At 36.3% G+C, this 13,007-nt stretch overlaps 1 protein-coding gene across 1 annotated transcript; it reads left to right on the plus strand.

The window, feature by feature from the left end:
- The first annotated feature begins 270 nt into the window (after positions 1–270).
- On the plus strand, positions 271–11,621 carry LOC120071778 (uridine/cytidine kinase UKL1, chloroplastic). The gene is made up of 14 exons (XM_039024163.2): positions 271–675; positions 848–939; positions 1,013–1,082; positions 1,354–1,472; positions 1,578–1,674; positions 2,123–2,202; positions 3,087–3,281; positions 9,662–9,745; positions 9,846–9,906; positions 10,052–10,112; positions 10,323–10,416; positions 10,545–10,617; positions 10,896–10,978; positions 11,074–11,621. Exons 1-14 carry the CDS (start codon positions 483–485, stop codon positions 11,218–11,220), a joined length of 1,449 nt encoding a protein of 482 aa, XP_038880091.1. The 5' UTR covers positions 271–482; the 3' UTR covers positions 11,221–11,621.
- Positions 11,622–13,007: the final 1,386 nt, after the last annotated feature.

Here is a 13,007-nt window from a genome sequence, read left to right on the forward strand (position 1 = left end):
CGTGTGAATGCCTTACATTTAAACATTCGTTTTTATGGAAACAAAAACAGTAAAATAAAATATGCATTTGTACGATAAACATTCAAACAAAACCATAAACATGCTAGAAAAGAGGAATAAGAGGAGAAATCAAAACTCACATCTATTGATTCTACTAGCTTTCATTTTTTATCGTTATCAACGATCTCAAACTTCAACGAGAGACAAGAAAACCAACCAACAAAGTTACCCAAATATATAGATATAAATATGAATATAGATAGATTTTAGAGGTCACGGTCAACCTTTTATTATTATTATTTTTCATTAAAATAAAACACCTTTCTAAACTGAAGCGTCAAATTTCAGCGACGAGACATCTCCTTTATAAAAACAAAACACGGAGACATCTCTTGCTCAATCCGCCGGTGTCCGCCGTCGCATTTTCCAGCATCTGACACCGGATAATTCCACCGTCGACTGGTCAGCTGATCAGCAAAATCATGCCGGAAGAAACCATTCCGATCGACTACGTCATGGAAGCCGCCTCCGGACCTCACTTCTCTGGCCTCAGACTCGATGGACGTCTCTCTTCTCCGCCGTCTTCCTCAACTTCCTCTCCGGCTCACCGCTCTTCTCTTTCCTCTTCCTTTGGACAGGCCGATGCCAACTCTCCTAAGCAGCCCTTCGTCATCGGTAATTTTTCTCTCTGTTCTTGAATGCTTTCCGAGGGGATTTGGATTTTTGTGGGATAGTTGATTTGTTTTCATCTTCGCCGTTGGTTTTGTTTTGATCCTCCATTACAAGTTACAACTCTTTTCCGTTTGGATCAAAATCGTTATAATTGTTGGTATCGTCAATTTGCTAGGTGTTTCTGGAGGTACCGCTTCTGGGAAGACGACGGTGTGTGACATGATTATCCAGCAACTTCATGATCACAGGGTTGTGCTGGTCAATCAGGTTAGCTTCCTATCCGCTGGATCGTACTCCTAGAATTTTCTTCCGTTTCCTGAACTTCCTGGCTTTGCTGTAGGACTCGTTTTACCGCGGGTTGACAGCTGAGGAACTAGAACGCGTGCACGAGTATAACTTTGATCATCCTGGTAATGACATTATTGATTTCAACTTGTTTTTTCTCTACTGACATTGTAAAGGAAAGCATAGATCTTTATTGTTATATCACCTGTAAATATTTCTTAATGTATGGGATAACGATTTGATTCTTGCTTTTAAACTAGGTGATGTTGAGTATAGATAAAAGGGCATTGAGTTTGCTATAATTCAATAGCTTAAGCTTCTGGGTTTAGTTTCCGTTATGTTCAATAGAAACAACACATACCCTCTCTTTGATTATTTTAATTGAATTGTTCCTAGATTCTTTTGACACCGAGCAGCTTGTAGATTGCATTGAGAAGCTAAAGAGTGGCCAACCTTACCAGGTCCCAATTTATGATTTTAAAACTCATCAACGCTGTGTAGATAGTTTCCGACAGGTGCTGACATCTCTTTCCAAGTGTTCACTTGTGTTTCTTTCTTGAGGGTGTTGGTCCTATTCTTTGGTACAATTTTTCAGAAAATTAATCATTGGTTGGCACCAGGTAAATGCATCTAATGTTATCATCTTGGAAGGTATTTTGGTTTTCCATGACCAGAGAGTCCGCAATCTGATGAATATGAAGATATTTGTTGACACAGGTTCAAAATCTCGCTGCTATTATTTTCTTTACTTTTTTCTTTCAATTTTCATTTTTAACCCTTTAGTTTCACTATCCACATCGTAGGCTTTAGACTCTTGTCCTGCATGTGTGTAAACTTTTGCAAAGCTTTCACGTCATACTCATGAATAGTATGAGTGAAGAGCTCCGAACTCAGACTTAGTGAGAACATTTAGTTTAAAGTTTCTCATATCCTGTGGATGAAATGAGAGAGGTGAATTCTGAAAGGAAGGGTAGGAACATAGGGTTTGTTGGCCCTTCTTTGGGGCTGACATTTTATTATCTGCAAATGTGCAAGAGATTTGGATTGAAATAGAGTTCGTACTTAATGATCTTTAATACAGATTTAAAATAATCCTCTACATATTACCATTACTTATTAAATATTCTCCACCTTCATCTAATATTTGACATTGCATTGGTTTAAGATCCTGATGTGAGGCTTGCTCGTAGAATTAGACGTGATACAGTAGAAAGGGGCAGGGACATTAACTCTGTTCTTGAACAGGTAAAATAACAATTTTCTTTCCTAATTCCATCTTTGATTAAAAAAGTTGAAGCCTGTGTATAGATTGAAAATATTTCACCAGTCTTCCATAGCTTTCTATCATCAAATTGTGTTTCCTTCAGACCGTGAGGATTTTGAAATGCTCCCCCAGCTCATTCCTTGGTTATTATCATAACTAAATCATAATCATTTTGAGCATTGTGGAAAAGGAAAGATGTAATCTCCAATTTGTTGAGGAATTCACTAACTTGAGCCAAATCATTGCTTCCAATCATGGTGGTTCCCTGGGAAGAAATCCAAATCATGCCCCCCTTCCCAGTCTAAGCTACCTCGATCAAGTTTATATCTGAATAATTGAAAAATAATCTCAATCTAACCTGATCAACAAAGTTATTCTTGCAATGGTTTACTTGGTCATATCCTATTCAATAAGATCACAGGCTTGTTTGTCATTCAGAGCAATGAGTAAGGAGAATAGTTGAAGTGTTATTTTTATTTGTTGACAAAAGAATAGTTGTACCGTTAGAAGGATTTGCTTTTGTTTATGTGAGCTGAGTAATGGTGTGTTTGGTTTAAATTTTCAAGTGTCAATTCTTAAAATAAGTTATTTTGGAAAAAATTGAAGTGTTTGGCAACCACTTAACTTGTGAAACATTTTTAAAAGTGTATTTTAAATAAATCTTACCAAAAGAGTTTGATTAAATTAATTTTTTTGAAAAAACATTTTTTTCCTAGTCATCCAAATAGGCCCGAAGTCTTATAGTTTGCGTATGAATAACAATAAGAATACTTCAGTGTACAACATCTGATTGGCATTCCTTTGACATTTGTTTTCAAATTCACTGTATACTTAAGTGGTGTTTTCATTTGTGTTATTTGTGCAGTATGCAAAGTTTGTAAAACCTGCTTTTGATGATTTCATTCTGCCATCAAAGAAGTATGCCGATGTGATCATACCACGTGGGGGTGATAATCATGTTGCAATTGATTTGATTGTGCAACACATCCATACTAAGTTAGGCCAGCATGACCTATGCAAAATATACCCCAATGTTACCGTCATTCAGTCAACATTTCAGGTATCGTATAACATTTTCAAATAGCAGTTCCCTGAAATTGGTACGTTATGTTTCCCTTTTCCCTCTAAAGGACCGGCCAAATAGGGTAAATTATTTACCTTCAGTTGTCTGTCCAGATTGTTACACTTTATTATCTACCAGAATCAATCTTCGCCGGCCTTAAGCTGGAAAAAATTGTGCAGACTGAGAGTTGTGCAGCAGTAGACCCGAGGCTCTTATTCTTAGAAAAAAAAAAGTCAAAGATATGTGTAACGGAGATGGAATTTGTTGCTTGAGAAATGAGCCTGTTGACTGTTGTCACTGGTTGAGAGGTTTACGTTTACCAGAAACTCTGTTTCCCGTTTATGTTGTTTGTTTCAGACAAGACTGTAAAATTAATACCTCACTGAATACTAATTTTCATTAACGAAAGAAGGGATAAAACCAAGTGACAAGATACTCACCAATTCGAGACGATGAAGTTCTCCTGGTGTGATCTACTAACCATAACTCAAATCACAAAAGTCATCCAACAAAACTACCAGCCAACTAAATACCCCAAGCAACAAAATAATGCAAACAGTTCAATAACAGTAACAACCAACACAGTACTAGGGGTGGAGTTCTCATGTCTACCCCTTCTAACATACGCATTAACTATTGGGGGCTTGGCAATGCTTTGGGGGTGGAGATTCACCTTGTCCTTAAAGGGAAAAACTAGAAACTGATCGTGTAACTCTACATAATCTTCCCATGTGGCTTCATGCTTAGGAAGGCCCTTCCGTTGCACAAGCTCTTCCCAGTCATTTGTTCCCTCCTTCAAACGATAACCAGACACATCTTTTGGAATTGCAAGCCATTCAAACTGATTTGCCAAACACGGAAGAGTGGGCTCTATGGTCGTAGCACTGCCTAAAGCTGATATAAGTAAGCTGTGAAACATGGAATACTAGATGAATGGATGCGTCAGTAGGTAACTCCAACCTGTAGGAAATAAACCCTATTCATTCACTGATCTGGACCAAAATATTTAGGAGAGAGCTTCTCATTCTTTCTCTTGGCCGCAATGGCTTGCCTATACGAATGTGGCTTGAGAAATACCCAATCACCAACAATAAATTCCAGCTCTCTTCCATGTCTATCCGCAAATTTCTTCATTAGATTATGGGTTTGACTAAGGTGGAATCGTAACAGCTGAATCATTTCATCCCTTTCGATAACTGTTGGTCAAGAGTGGCATTCGTGGTCTGTTGGCTACCATAAAACATTTGTAAGGGTGGGGGCCAACCATAGGCAATTTGAAAAGGTGAAGTTCTCAAATCGGAGTGCTAGGTGGTGTTGTGCCAATACTCAGCCCAACGAAGCCAATTTGACCATTGCATTGGTGGCTCTCCACAAAAGCATCTCAAGTAAGTCTCCAAACTTTTGTTTTTTCGATCTCTGTTTGTCCATCCATTTGTGAATGAGAGGTTGTGCTTTGTCTTCGCTGAGTACCCTGCCCAGTTGCTCACAAAAATCTTTTCATGATCTGAAACTATGGACTTGGGAAACCCATGCAACCTTGCAACCTCTTTGACAAAAACATTGGCCACTGTCTTAGCTGAATGAGGATGGGACAGAGGAATAAAGTGCACATACTTAGTTGGTCAACAATCATAAACACTGAATCGTAACTGTGCAAACGTGGAAGCTCCTCAATGAAATCCACCGAAATATCTTCCCAAATTCGATTAGGTATCGGAAGGGGTTGTAGAAGTCCAACTAGTGACAGGGATTCACTCTTGTTCCTTTGGCAAACCACACGCCCATCCACATATTTCGTAACCATTCCCTCCATTAAAGTTATCCCATCAATCGAATCATGGTAAGCGTGTAACACAATAGGGAATAAGTATAGAGTTGGGTGCCATCACTAGCCGCCCTTTGTACATCAAGGTGTCTTGTTTTAAAGAGAATTTAAGATGGTTGTTGGGATTCGTTGGCAGAAAAATTTATCTTAACTCACTTCTTCTTTTGGAACATCCATCTGAAGGATGGCTGAAGCTAATAGTTGTTGCAAATGTCCTGTAGGTGGCATTCGGGAAAGAGCATCAACAACTTTGTTCTCCAAGCCAAGGCAATATTAGAAATCATATCCCAAAAGTTTTGCCACCCAATTTTGATACCTTGGAGGAATGGACTTCTGCTCAAACAAAAACTGTAGACTATTGGTCAATTCGCACGATGAATCTTCTCCCCCAACAAGTAGGACCTCCATTGTTGGGCAGCCATCACTATAGCCATGAGTTCTCTCTATAGTTTGGGGCTCTAGTAGACAAAGTATGGCTAATAAGGCTATGGGCCTCTGTTTTTTAGAGTGTATAGCCCGAAGTCCCATTCTGGATGTATCTGTCTGCACAATGAAAGGAATGGAGAAACCGGGCAAAGCAAACACAGGGAGTGTGACCATGACCTTTTTCAAAGCTTCAAAGGCAGACACGACCTCATTCGTCCAAGTAAACACATTGTCTCTGGTCATTAAATGTAAGGGTTGGGCAATCTGGCCATAATTCAAGACAACGCCTATAGTAGCTGGTAAGGCCGAGGAAACTTCAAAGTTCCCTAACATTCAACAGTCATGGCCATTTAGGAATAGCTCAAATCTTCTCTGGATAGGCCTCAACTCCTTCGATAGACACCCAATGACTTGGATAATCTATCCTTTGTTTGGTGAAAGTACAATTCTTGAGATTGGCAAATAAAGTGTTACCACACACACAGAGTATTGAAAACCATGATGAGATGAGTTACGTGGGATTCCATATGAGGACTATACACGAGAATGTCATCAAAGAATACAAAAACACACCTTCATAAGAATGGGCGAAAAACTCAACTCATTAGTGCAGGGAAGGTGGCTGGAGCATTTTTAAGGCCAAAAGGCATCACTAAGAATTCGTAGAGGCCACCTTCATGAGTGCGAAACACAATTTTTCTCATTTACCTTGATTTGTTGATAGCCCGAGCAAAGATCCAATTTAGAGTATATAACTTTTCCCCATGAAGTTCGTCGAGGAATTCTTCAATGATATGAATGGGAAACTTGTCTGGGATGGTAGCTTCATTCAATGTACGATAATCCACACAAAATCTCCAACTACCATATTTCTTTTTGACGAGGAGAACAAAGCTTGCGTATGGGCTATTGCTAGAATGTATAATTCCAGTTGAGAGCATCTCATCGATCTGTCTCTCATTTTCGTCCTTCTAGATGGCAGGGTAATGGTAGGGCCTCAGGTTGAAGGGTTGCTTCCCTTCTGTTAGCGTGATGCAATGATCAAGGTCCTATGCAGAGGTAGGTTGGAAGGTATTTGGAATATATCTTCATACTTATTTAAAAATCTACTGACCTTGGATGGTAGGGATGAACCTTGAGTTGCCATGAGAACATTAACTTCATCCACCTGTGTAGTTATGGCTCATAGCTCCACGAGGAATCCCTAATCACCTTGTTCCCATGGACGCTTCAAGGTCTTAAAAGAGACTTCTCTCATGAGTGTAGGATCCCCTTTGATCACCACCTAAGTACCTTCTTGGCCAATCGTTATGGTCAATCTTTTTCAATCCACCTTTGTCACTCTCAGAGTACTGAGTCATTGCATCCCAAGTATAAGGTATGCCTCTTAACTCAAGCAATAGGAAGTCCTTTGTAATTATGATATCTAAAAAGGACAAAACCATCTCTTCAACTGATTCCTTAGACGGACCCTCTCCACTTTCAATGGTCATTTCCTCTTCATCACATCGCCGTTGATGAGAAGCAACTTTAACTCCTTGCTCTTGCACTTGTGGCTAACGGAGTACTTTTCATCACATTGGAAACAAAGGCCTCATTCTTTTCTCACTTGGAGCTCCATGTTTGAGAGATGTCTGCATGGAACTTCTTTCTTGTTGGTGGGTTGGTTGCCATTGAGAGTATGGTACAAACAGGGTGGGCTCATTAGGCTTATTAAAAGGCTTTGGGTTCGAGAAGAGGGGTGGAACAATTTTTGGGTCTTGGAAGGAGGTGGGCCTATTTAGTTTTGGATTTCCATATTTTCGTCTTCTATTCTTTGGGTCGTTTTCATAATTTGGCCAAGCCCATTGGTTCAAAATAGATGACTTCAGCTTTGATATCTTCATCCAATCCATCAAGGAAAGTACTCACAACTATTCCATTTGTTAGGAGAGGAAAAGGCATTGACATAGCCTCAAATCTCTCCTTGAAATCGGCTATACTTGACGTTTGCTTGATTTCCAGAAATCGCGCGTAGATGGACCCTCTTGCGATGGTCGAAAACGATCCAACATCCGCCGCTTCAAGTCTTTCCATCCTTCAAATGGTTCACGACCTTTAGCCCAAGAGTAGCAATGTAACAGCGCACCGAAGCAACTAATTGTTGTTACAATTAACTTTTTCGAATGTCAGTTGATGAATGTCAAAATATTGCTCTACTCTAAATAGTTAGGAGCCGGGTTGTTCTCCCTTAAAATTCGACATTGAGATTTTCTTGAACTTGCTTCGATTCGCATACCCTTTGTTTTTTTTTTCTTTGATTTGAACTCTCATTTTTTTTTCGCACGAAAGACACCTGTTAGTTTTGGGGTGTTTTCGTTTTGCTTGAGCCATCTTGCTTTCTGGAGTGCTATTGGGATTTATACCTTTAGCCAAGATGGAGATCGCATGTTGTGTCTCTTCCGTTGCCTGTCTATGATCTTTGTAGTTATTAAACATTAACACAATATTTTTCTAGTTTTCGTTCGCCAACTTCATTTGGCCTTTCATTTGGTGTGCTATCCTTTCCACATTTTGTGTTAGCTCTCTCATCACCTTACCGATCTCGGGCAGCTTTGCCTCTTCTTCTCTAATTTCGCTCATCTACATTCCAACTCTATTTTTTCCTTGAGTCGTCTTTGCACCATCTTTCCTAGCTTTCCTAAGATTGAACAATGCTCTGAAACCAATGTAAGGTTAATACCTCACTAAATACTAATTTTCATTAACAAAAGAAAGGATAAACCCAAGTTACAAGATACTCGCCAATCCGAGAAGGTGAAGGTATCATGGTGTGATCTACTAATAGGGTTGGCAAAATTCCTCGCAGGGCCCTGCCCCGAAGGTTGACGGGGGATGGGGGTCAAATCGAGGACCTTTTCAGGGTCCTCATTCGGGGATGGGGAGGGTATCCCCACCCTGACCTTGACCTTGCCTAGATTTCAATATTTATTTTATATATAATAATAATAATAATAATAATAAGTATTTAACTTTTTACATTTAGCCCAATCTAGCCCAACTAAAGTATCCAAGCCCAAACCCAACCCTAATTTAGCCTGTATTAGGTATTAACAGGGGAATCCCTGTGCCGACCCTATCTACGAACCACAACTTAAGTCACAAAAGCCTAACCTCCAAAAACACTACAAGTCAATTAAGGCTCCGTTTGGGATTGCGTTTGCAATCCTAAAAAGTGATTATGGGAAAGTCTTAACGGCCTACTTTATCTGGTAAAATAAATTATTTATTAATCTAAATCACTTTTTAATTTTAACTAGTATTAAAACTAATAGATACCAGCTTTTGGATATAGCTTCCCTAAAAATTTGCTAACTTCTTAACCATTTAAATAAATATATTATAATAATATCATTTCATGTTAATATATTTTGTCATTTGATTCTTTTTTTTTATAAGAGTTATTTTTTAAAACTTTTATCAAATAATTTAGATTAAATAAAATTAGTTGAACTTAAATCATATACAATTTTAAATAATTTATAAATTAATTATCCATACAAAAGTAATTGAAATAATAAACCTAGTTTGGTCATATAACTAAATTACACTAATTAAATATTAATTTACCAAACACCGTAACTAGTTTTTTCTAATTTAAAATGAAAATTTACCAAACACTATTTTGCTTCATTTCATATACAATTTTAAATAAATTATAAATTAATTATCCATACAAAAATAATTGAAATAGTAAGCCAAGTTTGGTCACATAACTAAATTACACTAATTTAATATTAATTTATCAAACACCGTAACTAGTTTTTCTAATTTAAAATTAAAATTTATCAAATACTACTTTACATCATTTCACAGCTGTTTCTTTAAAAGCACAGCTGCCAACAATTATTATAAAAGCTACACCAATCCATTAATGGAGACTAAATACCCCAAACAAGAAAATAAAGCAAACAGTTCCATAATAGTAACAACCAACACAGTACCAAGGGGGAATTCTCATTTCTACCCCTTCTAACATACGTATTGACTATTGGGGCCCTGACAGACTGAAGATATAAATTGTTCCTGTTCTCATTTGAGCTGTTACTCCTCTCCATGTCTCACGTGGGTAACTGAATTCACACAGATAAGAGGCATGCATACATTAATACGAGATCGGGACATTTCAAAGCATGATTTTGTATTCTATTCAGATCGACTGATTCGTCTGGTACTTTCCGCTACAAAACTCAAATGCTAGTTTGTTTTTGCCAGTAAAGTTGTACAATCTCAACATCTTAATCATATATTTTGTTTCTTTTGATTCTCAGGTTGTGGAGCACGGCCTTGGCCATTTGCCGTTTACTGAAAAACAAGTGATCACTCCTACGGGTGAGTTGAGGAAGTAACGAGGCTTGTGCTTTCTGAAATCTATCTGTGCAATAAACTCATTTCTCTTGCCGTGAGTGTCTGAATTCATCCTGCTTTCCTGGTATGTGGTTACTGATGAATAATGAATGTATGCTTTTGATCTCAGCATCTGTGTACACTGGGGTTGATTTCTGCAAAAAACTATGTGGAGTATCCATTGTTCGAAGGTAAGTTTGACATGACTATATATCAATACTTGATCTCTGAATATGGCAACTAGAATTTGTCTGAATCTATCAAACTTGCTGGTTGCATCTGTTGTGATAAATTTTGGATCTGACTTTGAGGAAAAATGAGGTATATTATTATTAACTAAGCCCTAAGACTTGATGAGAAGGTTCTCATTGATGACAGTTATCCTCAATCTAATAATGTAGTGGTGAAAGCATGGAAAATGCATTGCGTGCATGTTGCAAAGGGATAAAAATTGGGAAGATTCTGATTCACCGTGAGGGAGATAATGGGAAGCAGGTAAGACTAAAATGTTACTCCTGAATTATAGAGTTTGTTGGAGCTTGATCTGTGCTTTCTTCTGTCACTTTCGGGGTTATATCAACATTACAAGTTCTTTGTTTTTGTTTTGTTTTGAAACTAAACAGCTGATATATGAGAAATTACCCAGTGATATATCAGAGCGACATGTCCTGCTTCTAGATCCCGTTCTTGCTACTGGTAACCATGTCATTATCCTTATATTATAAGTTTGTATTCCTTTTTACCTATCATTAATCAGTCTATAAGACAATGTGATATTTAGAGTAGACGATTACAACATGATTCTCAAGTTTTGTTAGCCTAATTAAGTGGTCATTGAATGACTAGTAACTCTTATCACATTATTCATGTATTTTATTTTTGTTTTCTTTAATAAGAAATTACCGATAACTTTTATCTGATAATTAATAATTAATAAGTTATGTTTAAAGCATATATATTTGTGTTCTTTGCAGGCAACTCAGCTAATCAAGCAATTGATCTACTCATACAAAAGGGAGTTCCAGAAGCGCACATCATATTCCTCAACTTGATCTCTGTGAGTTATTTTATGCTATCCAAATTGGTTAAACTTAATAAAACTTGGTTGTAAATACCTTTACTGATGTCAAATATCGCAACTTCCGAGTTCAGGCCCCTGAGGGAATTCACTGTGTTTGCAAACGCTTCCCATCCTTGAAAATTGTCACTTCTGAGATCGATGTTGGATTGGACGAAAATTATCGTGTCATACCCGGTCTGGGTGAATTTGGCGATCGTTACTTTGGTACCGACGATTAATTGTGCATTTAGCTGGTTGAAAAGAAGATAATATTATTAGCCCAGTGAATTAGATAAAAGCCATGAATCAACCATTGTGGAAGAAGATCAGCTGCAGATTTCCAGAGATTCAGCAGTAGTATTACTAAACCATAGATGAAGATTTCAACATTAAACTCAATTTATGTGGTATAATCATCGAATCATTGATGTCCACCTGTCCACCTGACACATTTCAAACTCAATTTGTGTGGTATAATCATCGAAAACTGTTATTTGTTGAATGATTATGTTTATGATAAGAAATTCAAATAAGTTGTTTTATAGTTCCAATCATGAAAGCAAAGATTGCAACCGAGTTGATGAAGTCAGAATGGCTCTCTCTCTCATATGCTGAATAAATTGAACAGTTTGCTGCCAAAGGTCTTGGCTTTTATATTTCTGTTAGCTCAAAAAAGCAAAAAGAATATCACAAGGTTGGTTGGATTGGATTAAATGTCCATGTATAGATATTGAAGTGTATCGAAACTTTCACTTGCACCTTTTGTTACACAACTGATCATAATCAGATGTTCCTTTAATGTTGACCGCTGCAATTTTTGTTGAGCTTTACTTAGGCTAGGCCTCGGTTACGGCTGACAATTGTACTTCTAGTAAAATCAGCTGTAAAATGAGTAAATTAGTGGGTGGAAAATTTCAGCTTCAAATGTTTGGTGAATTAATAATGAATCATCTTGCTTTAGATATAATAACTAAATTAGACCTATTATCAACTTTCTTTATTTATATTTTATAATTTACAAATTTAAAATAATTATTTGGAAGGATATATTTTGTTTGCTCAAAGATTAATTTTTAAATAGTAAGGGAAACAATTTTATTTTCTAAAAAAGGATAAATATGGTATAATTTTTTTTAAAAAAAAAATTGATTCATTCAACTATGAAAATTAGAAGATAGATTTGAGTAGTGAGAAGGAAATAGATATATTAAATAAATCTTAAATAAAATTTATTATTAATTATACTGATTTTAAAATAGGTGTAAAATGAGGTTGTATTAAAAAGTGATTTTAATAAATTTAATCTTAATCTATTATACCAATCCCAAATAATTGTTAAGATTTTTTAAATAATCACTTATGTCCTTGATGTCACATCATTTGGGTTTGAACTTATCACTAATTTTAGTTTTCTACTTGAACTTACTTTTATTTTTTTTTAAGGTAGATTATTTTAAATGACAAAATTACTAAAAATATTTATAATTAATAACAAAATATTACAGTCTATCTGTGATAGATCGCAATAAACAATGATAGACTACTATTTGTATCTATTTGTGTCATGATAGATACAGACAGTAATCTATGACTGTCTAACGCGATCTATCACAGATAGAATGTGATATTTTGCTATTATTTGTAAATATTTTTGTTCATTCTCCTATATTTGAAAACAACACACTTTTCAAATGGTTAATTATTTGGGGAAAGAATATCATTTAAAGAGAAATTTCTTATACCTAATTGAAACAAAACAATATTACCTACCAAGCTATCTAATTATGCATATATAGTTCAAATATTCTACCCTATAATAATAGGTTATAAAACACATTTGGTTCTTAAACTTTCGTAGAAGTAATAATTTAGTCCCTAAACTTGATTTGTAACGATTTAGTCTCTATTTTCAATTTTGTAACAATTTAATTTTTAAAATTTACTATGTGACAATTTTATTTTTTGTACTTTAAAATTTGTAATAATGATCAAGGACTAAATCATTACAAATTTAAAAGTACATATT

The sequence above is a fragment of the Benincasa hispida genome, chromosome 1 (assembly GCF_027475165.1).
Source record: "Benincasa hispida cultivar pf3 chromosome 1, pf3_genome.v1.1, whole genome shotgun sequence".
Classification (NCBI taxonomy): Eukaryota; Viridiplantae; Streptophyta; class Magnoliopsida; order Cucurbitales; family Cucurbitaceae; genus Benincasa; species Benincasa hispida.